Consider the following 22,923-nt stretch of genomic DNA (forward strand, 5'->3'; position numbering starts at 1 on the left):
TCTCCAATACTTGGTGAACATGCTGTTTCAGAAAGCTATCACGATGCAACTCCTCCTCAAGGCTGCTTCATCTGACCTTTTTTTCTCCAAGTCATTGTGTAAATTCAAGTCCCCACTGACTGCTGCAGTTCCATTTTTAAAATGTATTTTATTTTTCACACTATGAGGCATATTAACCAAAATACACACAAACATTTCCCTCTTGAATATACACAGTGGCATTTTCTCTCCTTTTTTTTCCCCCCTCCCTTCCCACCCCCCTCCAAATCCATTAAACGTTCAACATATACAATAAACCCATTAAACAATGTCATCACAGAATGAAAATAAACAAGAAAATTGTGTCATATACTTTTACACACTGGGTCAGGTCATTTCGTCATCTTCTCATTCTGTCATTTTAGGGGGTGGAGGTCCGCGGTAGGCCCTCTCTGTTGTGTTTCATGTACGGTTCCCAAATTTGTTCGAATACTGTGACTTTATTTTTCAAATTATATGTTATTTTTTCCAATGGAATACATTTATTTATTTCCATGTACCATTGCTGTACTCTCAGGCTCTCTTCTGATTTCTAAGTTGACATTATACATTTCTTTGCTACAGCTAAGGCTATCATAATAAATCTTTTTTGAGCTTCATCCAGTTTGAGGCCTAGTTCTTAGAAGAAAGATCTCTGGATTTTTTGGTATGTTGCTTTTTGTGATTTTATTTAATACCTGAAACTTTTCCACTTTCTCACATGCCCAAATTGCATGTACTGTTGTTCCTGTTTCCTTCTTACAGTGAAAACATCTATCTCTGCAGTTCCATTCTTAAATACATCAGATATTTCTTGGTTCTTATGTGCAGCAGATAATTCTTGGATTCCTTTATGGCTTTCAAGAAGGAATCAATGCTGGAAAACCAATGTGCGTTCTCTGGAAAAAGGGCTAGATTGGAGTGAAGTTGTCAGCAGGCTGACACAGAGGTGAATGGCCAGGTGCTCTACCTATTCAATGTCTCTGTGATAATGAACTATGAACGGGAAGAAGGAAGCAAATTCTGACAAATTATTGCAAAGACCTACTCTGCTTTTATAATGGAGCCAAAAGTTACGTATTTTATAATGGAAGTGAAATATTAGAAATCTGTGCACTTGATCAAATTATTGATGCTATTCATTCATTTCCACAGAATTTTTCAAGGAGCTATTGGATAATGCTGAGAAATCCTTGAATGATATGTTTGTACATACTTACGGCCAAGTTTATAAAAAAAACTCTGACGTGTTCCAGGACCTGTTTAAAGAGTTGAAGAAGTACTATATGGCTGGAAATCTAAACCTGGAAGACCTGTTGAATGACTTTTGGGCTCGTCTGCTGGAGCGGATGTTTCGGTTGATGAATCCTCAATACCATTTCACAGAAGAGTACCTGGATTGCATTAGTAAATATACAGAACAGCTGAAGCCATTTGGAGATGTACCACGCAAACTGAATTTTCAAGTGACCAGGGCATTTATTGTTGCTCGAACATTTGCACAAGGTCTTAGAGTTGGAAGAGATGTAGTGGCCAAAGTGTCTACAGTAAGTGAATTGTTCCTTTCATTATCAGAAAATTGTTGCTTTGGTATTGTTTAATGAAACAAAAATCACACCCAAGCTTTCATATCAATTGCTTTGCACACGAATTGGGTACAGCTTTTCTTCCCAATATTGTGGATTTTCCCACAAAACACTCTGCAATTTTAAATTTTGTTTATCCTTTAAACTATAATATTTTGACAGATCAGTAACTCACACAATCCTTTCTGCATTGCCTTGCATCATTGGCAATTATGCCATTGAGTGCTGTAGCACACTTCAGATTTGTTTCAGCACCAGACATGAGAAATGCAGTTTTAACACAGACCAGCGACAATGGCGATATGTAGAGTTGTCACTGAGAGTAAAATAGGTTTTTTTTTGACAGGCTACAGCTTGACTCATTTTGGGACCATTTGAACCATAGAACATTGCAGCACAGAAACAAGCCTCTTTGGTCATTCTGGTCTGTGTTGAAACATTTTTCTGCCTAGTCCAGCTGACCTGCAACGTCCACAGCCCTCCATACTTCTCCCATGCTTGCACCCGTCCAAATTCTTATTAAATGTTAAAATTGAGCCCGTATTCACACTCTCACCACTTTCTGTGTGAAGAAGTTCCTTCTTATGTTCCCAACCCTTAACCCATGTCCTCTAGTTTGCACCTCACCTACCCTCAGTGGAAAAAGCATATCTATATTTACTGTCTTTACCCCTCATAATTTTAAATACCTCCATCAAATCTCCACTCATTCTCTTATGCTTCAGGAATTAAAGCCCTGTTCTGTTTAACTTTTCCCTGTAACTCGGTTCCTGAAGTCTGGACAAGATCCTAGTAAATCTTCTCTGCACTCTTTCAATCTTATTGACATCTTTCCTGCAGTTAGGTGACCAAAACTGCTCACAATACTCCAAATTTGGCCACACCAATGTCTTGTACAACTTTACCATAACATCCCAACTACTATGCTCAATTACTTTGATTTGTGAAGAATAATATGCCTAAAACTCTCTCAATAACCACTCTAGCTGTGACACCACTTTCAGGGAATTATGTATCTATAATCCCAGATCCCTCTGTTCAAAACCATACTACTCAGTGCCCTACTATTTACAGTATATGTCCTTTATTGGTTACTTCTTCAAAAATGCAACACCCTTACACTTCTGCATTAAATTCCATCTGCCATTTTTCCGACCATTTTTCCAGCTGGTCGAAATCCCTCTGCAAACTTTGAAAGCTTTCCTGACTGGTCCACAACACCTCCAATCTTAGTGTCATCTGCAAACTTGTTGATCCAATTTATCACATTGTCAACCAGATCACTGATATAGATGACAAACCACAATGGTTCCAGTACCGATACCTGAGGCACACCACTAGTCATAAGCCTCCAGCTTGATAAGCAATTATCCACCACCATTCTCTGGCTTCTCTTGTTCAGTCAGTACCTCACTGTGATTGCGTTTGAACCTCCTGACTAACCTCCCATATGGGACTTTGTCAAAGGCTTTACTCAAGTCCAGGCAGACAACATCCACAGCCTTACCTTTATAATCTTTTCTGGTTACCTCCTCAAAAAGCTCAAAAGATTGTTTAAACACGACCTACCATGCACAAAGCTATGTTGACTATCCCTAATCAGTCCATGGCTTTCCGTATACTTGTATATATGCAATCTTTTAGAAAACTTTCCAGTAACTTACCTCAGCCTCTCTGGCCTATCATTTCCAGGATTACTTTTGGAGCATTTTTAAACAATGAAACAATGTGAGCTACGCGCCAATCCTCCAGCACCACACATGTGGCTAAGGACATTGTAAATATTTCTGCCAGAGCTCCTGCAATTTCTACACTAGCCTCCCTCAAGGTCCAAGGGAATATTATGTCAGGCCCTGGGGATTTATCTACACTTATTTGCTTTAAGACTGCAAGCACTTTCTCCTCTTTAGTCTGTATAGGTTCCATGTCCTCGCTGCTTGTTTTCCTTACTTTCCACGACTCTGTGCCCATTTCCTGAGTGAATACTGATTTGGGGGGGGGGGGGGAAAAACCATTTAAGATCTCCTCCGTTTCTATTGGCTCCATACAAAGTCGTCCACTCTGATCTTCAAGGGGACCAATTTTGTCCCTTACTACCCTTTTGCTCTTAGGATTTTCTTTCACATTGCCTGCCAAAGTAACCTCACATCTTCTTTTAGTCTTCCTGATTTCTTTCTTGAAGTTTTCCTTGCACTTTTTATACCCCCTCAGGTACCTCATTTGCTCCATATTGCCTATATTTCCTATATACCTTTCTTCTTCCAAACCAGATCCTTAATATCCCTCAAAAACTAAGGTTCCCCATGCCTGCTAACCCTGCCTTTAATCCTGGCAGGAACATACTGTTACGAGCCCAGAAGACCCATAAACCCAGCAGCAATATTCTCCAAGCCAAATGGTTACTTAAACAAAAGTTGCTTTTAATTATCTTTAAACATGAAAACAGAATCACACTTTAACTTATCTCTATTGACTTACTTAACCTAACTTAACCCCCTTCTAATTCTAAGTGGACGTGTATGAAATGTGTTTGTACGTTCAGAAAAGTTCTTTGGTTCATAGTCCAATTTTACTTCTCATTCCTCCAAGTTCACTGATTGTAGGCAACTCATACTGTGCACAGAATTTAGCATTTATAAAGTTCACCAGGCTTTGGTGCATGCAAGGTAAATGGTTACCGCTCAGAAAGGTTCTTGTCAGTTTTCAAAGAGATTTGTTGTTCCTTTTACTTCCATCAGCCACTTCAGTGTCTTGCTGAAGAAACTTGCCCCGTCAGATGATAACCTCTTTCTTTCAGGTCACCACAGAGTTCCTTCTTGTTTCTCTGTTCCAAGTGAAACATTAGACAGCCAGTCCTCTCTACTTGCATGAACCACAAGGGCTTTGACCAGGCCGTCTTAAAAATGGGCTTTCCATAAGCTTGCCATCTTGTCCTGTTCCAGTCCCAGCTACTTCTGCTAGCTGTAACACTGTACAAGTTATTTCTGTGTGTATATCTCTCTCTCTCTCTCACACACACACACACACACACACAGAAAAAACTTGTTTGACTCTCTGCTTGCAAAACTCCAGACAGCAGCGGCACCGACATGCTCTTTCATCTGTTCCTTTTGTAAACAACAATTCAAACTCTTGCAAAAGCTGTGAGACCCCAATATGTCTAGCATGAGTAGAGCTCCAGTATTTCAAATAAGATCTGTTTTAAAGTGTTTGTATGTGACCTACTCTAACAAACCTTGACCAATTTATCTCCCAAAAACATATTTATATACTCTGTCTCAATATAAAATCTGTACTCTCAAAATTTCACTTTTGACGGTCCTCCACTTACCGAACATATCCTTGCCTGAAAACAAGTTATCTATGCATTCTAGACCATTTCTTATTTCCTCAAAATTGGCCTTTGTCCAATTTAGAATATCAACCCAAGGTCCAGACCTATCCTTCTCCATAATTAACTTGAAACTCGTGGTATTATGATCACTGGACCCAAAATGACCCCTATCATACTTCTATCACCTGTCCTATCTTTTCTCTAATAGGAGGTCCAATATTGCACTCTCTATAGTTGGTAATTTTATATATTGATTTTAAAAAACTTTCCTGAACACATTTGACAAACTCCAAGCTATCCAGCCCTTTTACAGTGTGGGAGTCCCAGTCAATATGTGGAAAATTAAAATTAGCTACAATCACAACCTTATGTTTCCTGTAGCTGTCTACTATTTCTCTACAGATTTGCTCCTCCAATTCTTGTTAACTATTAGATGGTCTACAATATAGCCCCATGAGTATGGTCACACCTTTCCAGTTCCTCAGCTCCACCCATATCGCCTCAGTAGACGAGCCCTCTGGTCTGGTCGGTCTGGTCTGTCTGAACACAGCTGTGATATTTTCCCTGATGAGCAGTGCTACTCCTTCCCCTTTTATCCCTCCTGCTCTATCCTGTCTGAAACAACAAAACCCCAGAACATTGAGTTGCCATCAAGCCCCTGCAATCAAGTTTCACTAATGACCACAATGTCATAATTCCACGTGTTAATCCACACTCTAAGCTCGTCTTCTTTTTTCTACAACTTGCATTGAAATAGATACATCTGAGAACATTTCCACCACGTACAACCCTTTGATTTCTGACTTTAAATGCAGTCTTCACATTATTTCTTGCCCCCCCCCTCCACTCCCACATCATCTCTTTCCCCATCTTCTCCCCTATCTACTTTTGTACTGTGGTTCCCATCCCCCTGTAAATCTAGTTTCAACCCCCCCCCCCTCCCCCCTCCAGAGTAGCACTAGCAAACTTTCCCACAAGGATATTGGTCCCCTTCAGTTAAGGTGCAAACCATCCCATCAGAACAAGTCCCATCTTCCCTGGAAGAGAGCCCAGTGATCCAGAAACCAGAGGCTCTTTTCCTGCACCATGTTTATAGCCATGTTTTCAGCTGCATTTCTGATTTCTAATCTCACTAACAAACCTTAGATCACAACCCTAGAGGTCCTGTCCTTCAACTTAGTGCTTAATTCCCTGAACTGTCCTTGCAGGGCTACATGGACCACAACATCTGGCTGCTTACCCTCACTTCTGAGAATGTCGTGAACTCAGTCAGTGTTATCTCTCACCTTGGCACCAGGGAGACAACACACCCTCTGGGATTCTCAATCCCTTTCACAGAACCTCTTATCTGTCCCCATAACTATGGAATCCCCTATCACTACGGCTCGCCTTTTCTCCCTTCCCTTAGCCACTAAACCAAACTCTGTGACAGAGACCTGATTGTTGTGTCATGTCCCTAGTAGGTTGTCCCCCCCCCCCCCCATCAACAGTATCCAAAAGGGTATACTTGTTATTGAGGGGAACTGCCATAGTTTCCCTCTCTTAACTGTCACCCAGCCATCTTCCTCCTGACTCCTATGTGTGATAGCTATACCTTCTGTCTATCACCCCCTCAGACTCCCGAATGATCCAGAGTTCATCCAACTCCATCTCCAATTCCTTAACTCAGATTGTCATGAGCTGCAGCTGGATGCACTTTTTGCAGTCAAAGTCATCAGGAATACTGCTGGCTTCCTTGACTATCCATATTCTGCAAGAAGAGCATTTCACTGGCTTGCATGCCATTCCTTCTATCCATTAATCTGGAAAAAATATACAAGATAATGCAGAAACCTGTGCCTACCTGCTGAATCTTTTTTGTTCCTCAAATAGGGTGGCCTTTACTTCATTCCTGCATCCCCATTCAGACTCCTCTGGATATTGGTCCCCTTCAGCCCCTTGAGTCAAAACCTTTGTACTCTGACTTAGGCCGCTCCCTTGATGACCGCTGTGCTACACAGTCCCTCACTTTTATAGTGATGCTTGGGTCACCTGACCTTGATTGGAACAATGTTATAACACAAATAGCTCATTCTTTCATTCTGTCTGCCCTGCTATTTCTGAGTCGTCCATAATTAACCACCCACTGTAAGACTCAGCCATTGCTGAGAAGAAACAATCTCATAAACTTTTATTGTTTATTGTATTATTGAACATTTGTTTACATTTGCCTGTGTTTGAATGAATGCATGGTGTGTGGTCATCCATGTTGGTAAACTTGAAAATCTGCAGATACTGGAGTTGAGTGCAATACACAAAAGTGCTGGCCAAATACAGCGGTGACGCAGCATCTATGGTAAACTATGTTGTCTTCATCATTTTATTTAATTGTCATGCTCCAATGAAAGCTTCACCAAAGACATAATCACATTAACTTGTTTTCTCTCTCTTTGTAGATGTTACATATTCTAATTATTTTCAACTTTCTTTTTGATTTCACATTTCTAGCACCATGCAACCAAATTATCTACCCAAGCTAATTCCATTTATCTGAGTTTTGGTTATATTGTAAATAATAGGGCCAGTGAGTCATCTGACCCTTTGAACCTGTGCCATTCAATAAAATCATTCACTAATATCTCTTTCCTCTCCATTTACTTGTCTAAATGTCTTTTAAACACCATTTAGAAGCCACTTTTTGTGTGAAAAGCTTGCCCTTCGATCCCCTTTAAATCTTTCCCCTCTCACCTTAAAACTATGCCCTCTGGGATAAATCTCCATAAATATCCCTGCCCTGGGATAAAGCTATGAATATCTCCCTTATCTAAACCCCTCATAATTTTATAAACCAAGCTCCCCCTCAGCTTCCTATGCTCCAGCAGGAATTATTCAACCTATCCATTCATATAATTCAAGCCCACCAGTCCTAAACATAATTATGAATCTTTTCTGAACCCTTTCCAGTTTAATACTATCTTGCATATAACAACCTATAACATGCTCTCCCCATGACAACTCTCCATTGTCACTCTCTGACACATACTATGAAGCCAAATTTACATTCACTAGCCAGCTCGCCGTACATCCCTTACAACCTATCCTCTTGGGTAGATGATTTGGTCAGTATGATGCTATAAATGTGAGATCAAAGACAATGTTGTAAATATTTAGAAGAAATTGTTGGCACAATATCACATAGAACAGAGAACAAAACAGTGTAGTACAGGCCCTTTGGCCTATAATGTTGTGCAGATTTCTATAAACCTGCTCTACAATGATCTAACCCCTTCCTATCACACACTCATAATCCTTTATCTTTCTTACACCCATGTGCCTATCTAAGTATCTTTTGAATGCCTCCATTGTACCACTCCCAGCAATGCAATCCAGACATTCATCACCCTCTGTGTATGTATATATCAATATATACATATATATATATATGAATTCTGACCTCTGATCTCCCTTCAACATTGTGGCCCTGAGATAAAGCTACTTACTGTCCACTCTATTGACTCAGCTCATAAATTTTTACATCTTTCATCCAAAGAGAAAAGCCCAAGCTCGATCATCCATGCTTCATATGACACAGTCTCCTATCCAGGCATTATCCTAGTAAATCTCCTCTACACCCTCTGAAGCTTCCACAGCTGCCTATAATGAGGAGGCCAGAACTGCACACAATACCCTTTAATGTGGTCTAACCAGAGTTTTATAGAGCTGCAACTCAATCCCTCACCTAATGAAGGCCAGCATACTATATGCATTCTTAACCACCCGATCAACTTGCACAGTAACTTTGAGGGATCTGTAGACTTGTACTTCTCTCAAAATGAATACTAATTGCATTTGCCTTCCTTGCGACTGACTAACTGCTAGTTAAACTTTTGGGAATCCTGCACTGGGATTCCCAAATCCTTTTTGACCTCCACTTTTTGAATTTTCTCCCCATTTAGAAAGTAGTCTGAAGCTTTATTCCTTTTACCAATGTGCATGACGATATATTTTGCACCCCAATGTTCAATCTGCGACTTCTTTGCCCATTCTCCCAAACTGTCCAATTCCCCTGTAGACTCTATGCTCCCTCAACACTACCCGTCCTTCCTATCTTCACATCATCTGCCAAGGTAGCCACAAAAATAGCAATTTCATTATCTAAATCAACCTTTCTCAACTTTTTTTCAGCAATGGGATCCTCAGTCTCTGCTTAAGGCCCCCTTTCCCTGTGAAGCGATTGCATTTTGGTTTCTTCCATTACTTCTCTCCTTCTTTGTTTGGCTTGGCTTCACGGACGAAGATTTATGGAGGGGTAATGTCCACGTCAGCTGCAGGCTTGTTTGTGGCTGACAAGTCCGATGCGGGACAGGCAGACACGGTTGCAGCGGTTGCAAGGGAAAATTGGTTGGTTGGGGTTGGGTGTTGGGTTTTTCCTCCTTTGTCTTTTGTCAGTGAGGTGGGCTCTGCGGTCTTCTTCAAAGGAGGTTGCTGCCCGCCGAACTGTGAGGTGCCAAGATGCATGGTTTGAGGCGATATCAGCCCACTGGCGGTGGTCAATGTGGCAGGCACCAAGAGATTTCTTTACGCAGTCCTTGTACCTCTTCTTTGGTGCACCTCTGTCTCGGTGGCCAGTGGAGAGCTCACCATATAACACGATCTTGGCGATGGTCCTCCATTTTGGAGACGTGACCTACCCAGCGCAGTTGGATCTTCAGCAACGTGGATTCAATGCTGTCAGCCTCTGCCATCTCGAGTACTTCGATGTTGGAGATGAAGTCACTCCAATGAATGTTGAGGATGGAGCGGAGACAATGCTGGTGGAAGCGTTCTAGGAGCCGTAGGTGATGCCGGTAGAGGACCCATGATTCGGAGCCGAACAGGAGTGTGGGTATGACAACGGCTCTGTATACGCTAATCTTTGTGAGGTTTTTCAGTTGGTTGTTTTTCCAGACTCTTTTGTGTAGTCTTCCAAAGGCGCTATTTGCCTTGGCGAGTCTGTTGTCTATCTCGTTGTCGATCCTTGCATCTGATGAAATGGTGCAGCTAAGATAGGTAAACTGGTTGACCGTTTTGAGTTTTGTGTGCCCGATGGAGATGTGGGGGGGGAGCTGGTAGTCATGGTGGGGAGCTGGCTGATGGAGGACCTCAGTTTTCTTCAGGCTGACTTCCAGGCCAAACATCACAAAAAAACAAAAAAAATTTATGTTACGTGAGGTGAAAAGAGAACAAGGGTTTTACTTAAGTGCACTGTGGTCGCAGGGGTAGTGGGTGTAGGGCCCCATCAAGAATGCTGATCTAAATCATTTACATACAGTGTGAAAAGTAGTGGACCCAACACTGGAACACCACTAGTCAGCGGCAGCCCCATTTATTTCCAACTGTCTTCTGCCAGTTGGCCAATATTCTATCTATATCTTTCCCGTAATACCACATCTTATTTCGTGTGCCGTGGCCGAGCAAGCTGGGACGTGGCAGCGAGGTCCTTGGGTCGTAGGTTTTATATCGGAGTGGCCTTCTCCTATGCAGGTTTCTTACCCGGGCTGGAGGGGCCTGCCTCCCCTCCTAGGTCGGTCCATACTGCCCGGACCGGGGCCGAGGCCGCCGCAGTTCACCCTGTGCCTGGATTGGGGCCGCCGCCTCCCACTCTCTGCCCAGATCGGGGCCTTCGCCTGCCCCACTCGACCGAGGCCGGGGCCGCCGTCTCCCCCTTGCTCCTGCCCGTATCGGGGCCGCCGCCGTCTACCCTTCGCCTGGACCGGGGCCGGGGCCGCTGCTGCTCTCCCTGTGCCTGGACTGGGGCCGCCGCCAGTCTTATTACACCTCAGTTAAAACCAGATTTGAGGTGGCTTAGTATCTGAAGTGAAGTGAACCTTCACTTCAAGCCAAAGCCCAGGAACAATAAAGCCCCCAGAAAGAGGTTCAATGTTGGAAAACTGCAGTCAGACGAAGCGAGAGGAAACTTCCAGGCAAACCTCAAAGCAAAGCTCGACGTTGCAACTCGCCTCACGGACCCGTCCCCTGAAACCCTCTGGGATCAGTTGAAGACTACCATACTGCAATCCACTGAAGAGGTACTGGGCTTCTCCTCCAGGAAAAACAAGGACTGGTTTGACGAAAACAGCCAGGAAATCCAGGAGCTGCTGGCAAAGAAGCGAGCTGCCCACCAGGCTCACCTTACAAAGCCGTCCTGTCCAGAGAAGAAACAAGCCTTCCGTCGCGCATGCAGCCATCTTCAGCGCAAACTCCGGGAGATCCAAAATGAGTGGTGGACTAGCCTCGCCAAACGAACACAGCTCAGCGCGGACATTGGCGACTTCAGGGGTTTCTACGAGGCTCTAAAGGCTGTGTACGGCCCCTCACCCCAAGTCCAAAGCCCGCTGCGCAGCTCAGACGGCAAAGTCCTCCTCAGCGACAAGATCTCCATCCTCAACCGATGGTCAGAACACTTCCAATCTCTTTTCAGTGCCAACCGCTCAGTCCAAGATTCCGCCCTGCTCCAGCTCCCTCAACAGCCCCTAAGGCTAGAGCTGGATGAGGTTCCCACCCTGGATGAGACATATAAGGCAATCGAACAACTGAAAAGTGGCAAAGCAGCAGGTATGGATGGAATCCCCCCAGAAGTCTGGAAGGCTGGCGGCAAAACTCTGCATGCCAAACTGCATGAGTTTTTCAAGCTTTGTTGGGACCAAGGTAAACTGCCTCAGGATCTTCGTGATGCCACCATCATCACCCTGTACAAAAACAAAGGCGAGAAATCAGACTGCTCAAACTACAGGGGAATCACGTTGCTCTCCATTGCAGGCAAAATCTTCGCTAGGATTCTACTAAATAGAATAATACCTAGTGTCGCCGAGAATATTCTCCCAGAATCACAGTGCGGCTTTCGCGCAAACAGAGGAACCACTGACATGGTCTTTGCCCTCAGACAGCTCCAAGAAAAGTGCAGAGAACAAAACAAAGGACTCTACATCACCTTTGTTGACCTCACCAAAGCCTTCGACACCGTGAGCAGGAAAGGGCTTTGGCAAATACTAGAGCGCATCGGATGTCCCCCAAAGTTCCTCAACATGATTATCCAACTGCACGAAAACCAACAAGGTCGGGTCAGATACAGCAATGAGCTCTCTGAACCCTTCTCCATTAACAATGGCGTGAAGCAAGGCTGTGTTCTGGCACCAACCCTCTTTTCAATCTTCTTCAGCATGATGTTGAACCAAGCCATGAAAGACCCCAACAATGAAGACGCTGTTTACATCCGGTACCACACGGATGGCAGTCTCTTCAATCTGAGGCGCCTGCAAGCTCACACCAAGACACAAGAGAAACTTGTCCGTGAACTACTCTTTGCAGATGATGCCGCTTTAGTTGCCCATTCAGAGCCAGCTCTTCAGCGCTTGACGTCCTGCTTTGCGGAAACTGCCAAAATGTTTGGCCTGGAAGTCAGCCTGAAGAAAACTGAGGTCCTCCATCAGCCAGCTCCCCACCATGACTACCAGCCCCCCCACATCTCCATCGGGCACACAAAACTCAAAACGGTCAACCAGTTTACCTATCTCGGCTGCACCATTTCATCAGATGCAAGGATCGACAATGAGATAGACAACAGACTCGCCAAGGCAAATAGCGCCTTTGGAAGACTACACAAAAGAATCTGGAAAAACAACCAACTGAAAAACCACACAAAGATAAGCGTATACAGAGCCGTTGTCATACCCACACTCCTGTTCGGCTCCGAATCATGGGTCCTCTACCGGCACCACCTACGGCTCCTAGAACGCTTCCACCAGCGTTGTCTCCGCTCCATCCTCAACATCCATTGGAGCGCTTACACCCCTAACGTCGAAGTACTCGAGATGGCAGAGGTCGACAGCATCGAGTCCACGGTTATGAAGATCCAGCTGCGTTGGATGGGTCACGTCTCCAGAATGGAGGACCATCGCCTTCCCAAGATCGTATTATATGGCGAGCTCTCCACTGGCCACCGTGACAGAGGTGCACCAAAGAAAAGGTACAAGGACTGCCTAAAGAAATCTCTTGGTGCCTGCCACATTGACCACCGCCTGTGGGCTGATAACGCCTCAAACCGTGCATCTTGGCGCCTCACAGTTTGGCGGGCAGCAACCTCCTTTGAAGAAGACCGCAGAGCCCACCTCACTGACAAAAGGCAAAGGAGGAAAAACCCAACACCCAACCCCAACCAACCAATTTTCCCTTGCAACCGCTGCAATCGTGTCTGCCTGTCCCGCATCGGACTTGTCAGCCACAAACGAGCCTGCAGCTGACGTGGACTTTTTACCCCCTCCATAAATCTTCGTCCGCGAAGCCAAGCCAAAGAAGAAAAGAGAAGAAGAACATCTTATTTAGCAGCCTCATGTGCAGCACTGTCAAATGCCACCTGAAGATTCAAATAAATAACATCTTCTGAGTCTCCTTTGTCTGTCCTGCTTGGTATTTCCTCAAAAAATTCCAACAGGTTTGTCAGGCATGATCTCTCCTGAAGGAAACCATGCTGTTTTTGGACTGTTTTATCTTGTTCTTTCAAGTACTTCAGAATCTCTTGCTCAATAATGGACTCTAGAATCTTGCCAACCACTGAAGTTAGGCAGCAGACCTATAATTTCCTGCCTTTTGCCTCTTTTACTTCTCAATGGGATGATGTTTGCATCTGAAATGTTCCTGACTCCAGCAATTCCTGAAAGATCACTACTAATGCATTCATCATCTCTTCAGCTACCACTATCAGAACTGTGGGGTGTTGTCCTTCCTGTCCCAGTGACTGGTACACCTTCAGTCCCTTTAACTTCCCAAACACCTTCTCCGAACTCATAGTGACAGCACTTCTGTATCCTGACTCTTGAAATTCTGGTATTTCTTCCACAGTGAAGACTTGTGCAAAATAGCTATTCATGGGAATGTGCTTCTTTGTCATTCTATATATACCTGAGTGCTAACATAATAAAATATGGTTACATTAGTATCCTCCAATAACTAATAACATTTGGAGGGAATTGGAAAGGTATGAATCTAATGAATCCAAGTGGGACCAAAGCAAAAGGGCATTTTGTACAGTATTGTGCCGAGCTAATAATCAACTCTAACAACTTCCTGCATAATCCTCCCATTTTCCTCAGTTCCATGTACAAGGTATCATTCTAATCACCTCTGAAAAGATCCTATTGTACCTGCCTCCACGACTGTTGCCGGCAGCGTATTCCAAGCACCCACCACTCTCTGTGGGAAGAACTTGCCTCTTACTTCCAATCTGTTTACTCCCAAGTACCTCAAATCTGTGTCCCCTCATGTTAGTCATTTCAGTCCTGAGAAAATGCTTCTGACTATCCACACAATCAATGCCTCTTAATTATCTTATGCACTTCTATCAGGTAAAAACATACAGAAATGCTGGAGGAACTCAGCAAGCCTCACAGCATCCATAGGAGGTAAAGCTATATTATTGATGTTTCAGGTGTGAGCCCTTCAAGATGTGAATAAAAAGAAGGAAGGCACCTGAATTAAAAGGTTGGGGAAGGAGAGAGGAAAGGGCAGGGGTGGGAGGCAGGCCAACAGGCAAAAAATGTTAATTGGATGTGGATGGGACATAGGAGAGGGGAAAGATGAGAATTGACGGGGTGGGGGGGGTGGGTTGTTTGGCTTGGTGGAAGGAGAGCTGGGGGGAATGAGACAGAAAAAAGGGAAAAGAGAGAGAGGGACAGAGCTAGAGGAACGGAGACATAGGGAAAGATGGAAGGGTGGGGGGTGGGAGCTAATGGAAACTGGAAAAGTAGATATTAATGTCGTCTGGTTGGAGGATGCCCAGGTGGAATATGAGATGTTGTTCCTCTAATTTGCGGGTGGTCTTAGTCTGGCGGTGCACAAGACCATGGATATGTCGGCAGTGGAATGGACAGGGATGTGAGGTACTTGGAGGTCTACAGGATTATGAGAGGCATAGATCGGATGGACAACTAGCACCTTTTTCCCAGGGTGAGAGTAGCAAACACCAGGACATCTGTACAAGGTTAGGGGAGGAAAGTTTAGAGGAGACGTCAGGGGTGAATTTTTTATAGAGAGAAGAGGATGTCTGGAATGCATTGCCAGGGGTGGTGGTGAAGGCTGATACAAAAGGGACATATAAAAGACTCTTAGGCAGGCACATGGATGGAAGAAAATTAGAGGATTTATGGTAGGAAAGGATTAGTTTGTTGAATATGTTTATATAGGTTGACACAACATTGTAGGCCAAAGGGCCTGTACTGTGATGCCATATTCTATGTTCAATTTCAACCCATCCAATTTTCTGCATTTATGTCCCATCCACTGCCCGTCCATCCTCACAGTCTTACTGCACTTTGCATCTACCGTTTCACCAACGGCTCCATCATCCGAACTAACACTCTTGCTCTCATCCCTCTGCCTCACTAATTTAAACCATCCCAAAAACTCTCATGCATTCCCACTCAGTGGCCAGTGGTCACTGCACTTGAGCTTTCCTTTTCTTGGCTACATTTAATTAACCAAAGACTCAGAACCAAGCACCTACCTTTTCATTGGTCCCACTTTTGCTCCAACTCTTGCTTTCGCCACTGCCTTGAAGAAACACAAAATCATTCATTGGGAAATACAGTAAAAGCCCCCGGTATTGGAAGATGCTGGATAAGTGTATTTACCCATTGCTTGAGATTGAATGTCGCGTGATTGGCAAACTAACTGCTGGGGGGTGCCGATTTTAAACTTTCGTATTTTTATACCTATTTAATTTTTGCAATTTTTTTCCTGGTTATTTGAATTATGAATAATGGGGATTTTACTGTACTTGGAATATACCATGTAACTCTGATTGCCATAGTCTTGGAAAGAAGTGATTCTGCTGGAGAGGGTGCACAGAAGATTCAGCAGGATGTTCCCAGGGCAATTATAAATATGGAAAGAAGTGATTCTGCTGGAGAGGGTGCACAGAAGATTCAGCAGGATGTTCCCAGGGCAATTATAAATATGGAAAGAAGTGATTCTGCTGGAGAGGGTGCACAGAAGATTCAGCAGGATGTTCCCAGGGCAATTATAAATATGGAAAGAAGTGATTCTGCTGGAGAGGGTGCACAGAAGATTCAGCAGGATGTTCCCAGGGCAATTATAAATATGGAAAGAAGTGATTCTGCTGGAGAGGGTGCACAGAAGATTCAGCAGGATGTTCCCAGGGCAATTATAAATAATCACTGTAAACATTGAGGTCAGTCAACAGAAAACCTAACAGCATGGACATTGATGTTTCCAATTTTAGGTCACCTCAAGCCCCCATCTAATTCCACTGTTCATATCTTTACATATAGTTCTATCCCTCCCCCTCTCCCTTCTCTCTACCTCTCTCTCTACCTCTCTCTCCTCCACTCCCATTCCTAATGGTTTCTCCCTCCTCCTATCTCTCACCTTCTGTCCTAAACGTTATCATCTGTGGGGCCTTCTCCACCTTTCTATGTATAATTTCGCCTTGTCTTGATAAAGGGTTCACATCCAACATGTTGACAATCCCCTTCTACCCGTTGATACCTTCTGATCTGTTGTGTTCCTCCACCAATTCTTTGTTTGCTTAAGAATCCAGTATCTGCAGCCTCACTGTTTCTCTTTTTGCTCCCCTCAGCATTGACTGAGATGGCAGCTGTTGTCCTTCATGTTTCCCTCTGTATTGAATGAGTTATTTATAGAACCATAGAACTGCAGCACAGAAACAGGCCTTTCAGCCCATCTAGTCCACGCTGAACTGTTTTTATCCCTAGTCCCATTGACCTTTATCTAAACCATAACTCTCCATGCCTCTCTCATCCATGAACCTTTCCAATCTTCTATTATTTGTTGAAATCAAACAGGCATTCTGCACTTCCACTGGAAGTTAGTTCCACACTCTCAGTACCCTCTGATGAAGAAGTTTCCCTCCCCACCAATGTTCACCGTTCAACCTGTCTATGTTCTCTTGTTCTTGACTCACCCATCCTCAGCTTGCATTTGCTCTATTTCCCTCATAATTTTAAATACCTCTATCAAATCTCACCTCATTCTCTGACACTCCAGGGAATTAAGCCCTAAACTATTCAACCTTATAACTCAGCTCCTCAAGTCCTTGTAAATCTCCTCTGCACTCTTTCAGTCTTATTGATATCCTTCCTGTAGTTACATGACCAAAATTGTACATAGTACTCCAAATTTGACCTCACCAATGTCTTTTACAATTTCACCGGAACATCCCAACTCTTGTCCTCAATTCTTTGATTTATGAAGGCTAATGTGTCAAAAGCTCTTCACAATGCTATTTATGCCACTTTCAAAGAATCTATATCTATATTTCCTCTGTCCTATCACATTCTGCAGTGCCCAACTTCTACGCTACTTTCTTTGCAACTCCTCACACTTGTCTGCATTGAACTCCAGCTGCTGTTTTGCAGCTCATTTTTCCAGCTGATCCAGATCTCACTGCAAACTTTGAAAGCCTTCCTCGCTGTCCACTACATCGTAGTGTCACCTGAAAATTCCAAGATAGAACTTCAGTTTATCATAGTCTATTCGTCATGTACAGTTGGTTTCTGTAATTATCTGTTTCATTCACTAAGTCTGAATCCTAGAACCTAACAGTACAATAGAAGTGACAGTTTTTTTTATAAAGAAGTTTAAAGATTATAACCTCTCAAGAGCTGCCTTGCAATCAACACCCACATGCTGTCAATGAATTTTTGGAAAGTATTTAAAGCAAAGCTGAGCATTAAAATTATAAACTGGCATTAAATTGAAAGTATATGCATTCTTGTATTTTTAATGTGCACATTTTTTTATATAAAAATAGGTCAATCCAACAACAGAGTGTGGCAACGCATTGCTGAAAATGACATATTGTCCACATTGTCATGGGTTATTTGCAGTTAAACCATGTTACAACTACTGCCTCAATGTCATGAAGGGTTGCTTGGCCAATCAGGCAGATCTGGACATAGAGTGGAACAATTATATTGGTGAGTTTTTCTTCCACAGTTAACAAAGAATGTTGTTTATGCTTTTCCATCCAGAAGTTGAATTTTATTTTTTAAAATTTTTAAATAATGATTTGTAAGGGAATGCAAGGTATATGTGACAATTGGTTGTGGAATTGAAGAGGTTGGCCACTGAGGGAGTTCTTGCTATTGCAGCAAAGTAAAGATGCTCAATGAAGTGATTACCCAATCTGCGTTCAGTCTCCCTGATGTAGAGGAGGCTGTACCAGGAGCACCGGATGCAGTAAATGAGCCTACAGATTCACAAGTGAAGTGTTGCCTCACTTGGAAGGATTGTGAGGGAGGAAGTTGAAGTGCAAGTGTTTCACTTGCACTCACAGGTGTAGGTAGCAGGGGGTTGATTGGTGGGAAGAGACATGGAGATGAGGGAGTTGCAGAGTGAGTGGTCTCTTTAGAAAGTGGGGAGGGGAGGGGAAGATGTGTCTGGAGGTGGGATCACATTGTAGGTGGTGGAAATTGTGGAGATTGATATGTTGGATGTGGAGGTTGCTGGAGTTGCAGGTGAGGAAGAAGGATATCCTTGTTATGTCTGGGGGTATGTGGCAGATGTGTGGGAAATGAAGGAACTGCAGGTCAGGGCTCTATGAATGGCAGTAGAGGGGGAAGCCATGTTTACTGAAGAAGTAGGAATCTTTGATGGAATGGAAGGCCTTCTCGTGGAAGCAGATACAACAGTGACGGAGGATCTAAGAGAAAGGAATAGAATCCAAGAGGTTGGGTGGGGAAAGGTGCACAATGGGAGTCAGGATGTCTATGGACAGTTCGTCTCCTGAAATGGAGATAGAGCGAGAAAGGGGAGAGAGTTACTGGAGATGGACCAAGTGAATTTGAGTCAGAGTGGAAGTTGACAGAAAAGTTGATAAAGTTGGTGAGCTCATTGTTGGTGCAGGATGTTGTGGTCACTGTAGCAGAGACAGAGTAGAGAAGCATTGTCTCTGCAGCTTTGCAACATGGATTGTTCCATGTAGCCAATGAAGAGACAGGTATAGCTGGGACCCATGCAAGTACCCATAGCTACACCTTTGATTTGGAGAAAATGGGATGAGCCAAAGCAAAAGTTATAAAGGGAGAGAGAAAGAGGGATGAAGAGAGGATAGCTCTCATTGTGGAGTATTCCATAATTAGAGACCACAGTTTAAAAATAAATGATTGACTTTTAATTTTGTGGGTCATTCCCCTCAATAACATGTATACCATTTTGGATATTGTTTGGGGGAGGGGTGGAAGGAAGAAGGAAGAAGAGGCAAGCTGCAGTGATAAGGAATTCCATAGTTAGGGAAACAGGTGAGCGGTTCTGTGGAATAAATTGATAATCCACGACGGTATGTTGCCTCCCAGGTGCCAGGGTCTGAGATATTTCAGATTGAGTTCATGGCATTCTCAAGATCTGGCAAGCAGCCAGATGTCGTGGTCCATGTCGGGACCAAAAGGGTGTTGAAGTTCTGCAAAGAAAGTTCCAGGCAGTTAGGTGCAAAGTTTAAGGACAGGACTTCCAGGATTAGGATCTCAGAACTGCTACCCATGCCAAGTGTTAGTGAGGTTAGAAGTAGAAGAATATTGCAGAATAACACATGGCTAAAATCATAGTGCAGGAGGGAGGGTTTCTGGATCATTGGGCTCTCTTCCAGGGAAGGTGGGACCTGTACCAGCAGGACAGTTTGCATCTGAACTGGAGGGGGCTAATATCCCTTTGGGAGGGTTTGCCAGTGCTGCTCCAGTGGGGCTTAAACTAGATTTGTAGGGGGATGGGAACTAGAGTGCCAGAGCAGATGTGAAGTGGAGGAAGAAAAATATGATGTTAAGACTGTATATTGAGACAGAAACAAAGGTTTGTGCATGGTGGAAAAAATGTTCTTGGGTGCATCTGTGTCAATGCAAGGAGTATTTGTAGGAAAGACAGACCAGCTTAGAATGTGGATTGGCATGTGGAATTATGATGTTATGGTCATTATTGAAACTTGGTTGCAGGACTGGCAACTCATTGTTCCGGAGTTTCATTGTTTCAGATGTGATGGAGCCGGAGGGATGAAAGGGGGAGGAGTGGGATTGCTCATTAGGAAAAATATCACAGCTGTGCACAGACAGGACAGACCAGAGGGCTCGTTTACTGAGGCGATATGGGTGGAGCTGAGGACCAGAAAAAAGTATGACCACGCTAATGGGGCTGTATTTTCAAGGACTAAATAGCGATATTTGGAGGAGCAAATCTGCAGGGAGATAGCAGGCAGCTTCATGAAATGTAATGTTGTGAGAGTAGGAGATTTTAACTTTCCACATTGACTGTGGTTCCCATACTGTAAAGGGCTTGATGGCTTAGAGTTTGTCAAATTTGTTCAGGAAAGTTTATTAAATCAATATATTAAGGTTCTAATTGGAGAGAGTGCAATACTGGATATCCTATTAGGTCATGAGACAGGACACATGATAGCAGAATGTGTAGAGGAACACTGGATCAAGTGATTATAAGAAGATCAGAAGACATTGGAGCAGAAATAGGCTATTCAGCCCATCAATCCTTCCCCACCATTTAATCATGAGTTGATCCATTTCCCCACTCAGCCCCACTGCCTGGCCTTCTCCCCTTAATCTATGATGCCCAGGAGAATCAAGAACCTAGCAATCTCTGCCTTAAATACATCCAATGACTTGGCCATCTCAACCACCTATGGCAACAAATTCAACAGATTTACCACCCTCTGGCTGAAGAAATTCTTTTGCATCTCTGTACCAAGCAGTCAACCTTCATTTCTGAAGTTGTGTCCGCTTGTCCTAAAATCTCCCGTCATGGGAAACAATCTTCTGCTCCATCCATACCTTTCAATATTTGAAATGTTTCAGTGAGATTCCACTTCATTCTCCTAAATTCCAACGAGTACAGGCCAAGAGCTATCAAACACTTCTCAAGTAATAACCTTTTCATTCCCAGAATCATGTTTGAATCTCCTCTGAACTCTCTCCAATATCAGCACATCTTTTGTTAAATGAGGAGCCCGACACTGCTCATAATACTCCAAGCGAGGTTGCTCTTTCTTACCAGTGCCCTATAAAGCCTCAACATCACATCCCTGCCCTTGTATGCCATTCCTTTCGAAAAGAATGTCAGCATTGTATTGCCCTTTTCATCACTGACTCAATCTGCAAGTTTACCATCAGGGTATCCTGCTCGCTCTCTACGATGGCCACACCTCCTGCCTACTGTTCTAGCAGATCTTTCTGGAGAGACTGCCTGAGGACATCCGGCTGCTTATCACAGAGGAAGACTTCATTGACCCCAGGAAGGGCTAGGAAGACCATCTGACCGAATGACCACCCAAATGCCTTGCATTATCTGTAAGCAGTACTGTTTCTATCATCAATGGTGGAATTCTGCGGCCCGTCGATGCCACTCCCCCTGCGCGTTCCAGGGAAATTCCCAGGTTGGCCGTTGTTAATGGCTACAACAACCGGCCAACTGCATAGCCTGCTACACGTTCAAGACTCTCTGTCGGGCTGACGTTTCTTGGTGGATACTGGGGCACAATACAGCATCATTCCAGGAGCTCCGAGCAGCAAATGGCTCCAACATCCGAACATTCGGCACTTGCACCATTCCCCTGTGCTTCAGGGACAGACAATTCACTTGGAAGTTTACGGTGGCGGCTGTGCAGCAACCATTATTGGGCGCAGATTTCCTGCAGGCCAACTCACTCACTCAAAGGGTGCTGGCTGGTTCACGCCTGGACATTTCTGTCACTCTCGCTCAAGGGCACTGAACTCACCAGCTCCCACCTCCAGTCAGTGAGTACTGCTGACAACGAAATTGCTCAGGTCCGAGCAGAATTCCCCTCCATCACCACACCTCATTTCCATTCAGCAGAAGCCAAACATGGGGTGAGGCACCAAATCGTTACATAGGGCCCTTTCCTTCAAGCCAGGGCACGGCGTCTCCCCCCTGAGAAACTCAACCTAGCCAGGGACGAGTTAAAAAAAAGATGGAGGAACTCGGCATTGTGCAGCCCTCTGATAGTGCTTGGGACTCCCCTCTCCACATGGTCCCCAAGGCAGCAGGTGGTTGGAGGCCTTGCGGAGATTACTGCCGCTTCAACGAGGCCACCATACCGGACAGATATCCTGTGCCCAATATCCAAGACTTCCATGCCCCTTTCAGGTTTAGCAGTGATATTCTCAAAGGTGGACTTAATTAGGGGCTATCACCAGATTCGGGTTCACCCTGAAGACATCCCAAATACCACCATCATAACCCCCTTTTGGATTGTTTGAATTTCTCCACATGCTCTTTGGGTTAAAAAACACAGCTCAGACTTTCCAGAAGCTGATGGATGCAGTGGGTCAGGATCTGCATTTTGCCTTCGTCTATCATTTTAGTTGCCAGCCACACGCCACCCACTTAAAACAATTATTCTCCAAGCCACATGATTTCGGCCTAACCATCAACCTGGCCAAGTGCCAGTTTGGCCGAGAGACTATGGACTTCCTGGGCCATTATATCAACCAACATGGAGCCAGACTGTTACCCACTAAGGTGGATGCTGTTCACTCTTTCCCCATGCCATCGATGGTGAAGGAACTACAAGAGTTTGCAGATATGGTCAACTTTTATCGCCGCTTCATCCCTGCAGCGGCCCGCATCATAAGCCCACTCTTTCCCCTCATGGCAGGACCCGGTAAAAACATACAATGGACCCAGGAGGCCACCGAGGCCTTCCAGGCCATCAAAAACACCCTATTCAATGCCACCCTCCTTGAGCACCTGCAGACAGATGCCCCAACCCCCCTCATGACAGATGCCTCCGGCACAGTGGTCGGAGGTGAACTTGATCAACTAGTGAATGGACAATCGCAACCGCTGGCCTCTTTCAGTAAACACCTCAGGCCACCAGAGCTCAAATTCAGGGCCTGTGATAGAGAACCGTTAGCCTTATACTTGGAAATTCGGCACTTTCGTTACTTCCTAAAGGACAGGATGTTCAAATTT

At 44.2% G+C, this 22,923-nt stretch overlaps 1 protein-coding gene across 2 annotated transcripts in view; it reads left to right on the forward strand.

Annotated features, from left to right (window-relative positions):
- Window positions 1-22,923, forward strand: part of LOC138740652 (glypican-4-like) — a 141,229-nt gene that overhangs the window by 65,294 nt on the left and 53,012 nt on the right. For both annotated transcript variants that reach the window (XM_069893604.1, XM_069893606.1), the window contains 2 exons: window positions 1,174-1,565; window positions 17,744-17,909. In XM_069893604.1, coding sequence (XP_069749705.1) covers window positions 1,174-1,565; window positions 17,744-17,909 — 558 coding nt within the window. The remainder of the gene's footprint in view (window positions 1-1,173; window positions 1,566-17,743; window positions 17,910-22,923) is intronic.

This window comes from Narcine bancroftii, chromosome 8 (assembly GCF_036971445.1).
Source record: "Narcine bancroftii isolate sNarBan1 chromosome 8, sNarBan1.hap1, whole genome shotgun sequence".
Taxonomy (NCBI): domain Eukaryota; kingdom Metazoa; phylum Chordata; class Chondrichthyes; order Torpediniformes; family Narcinidae; genus Narcine; species Narcine bancroftii.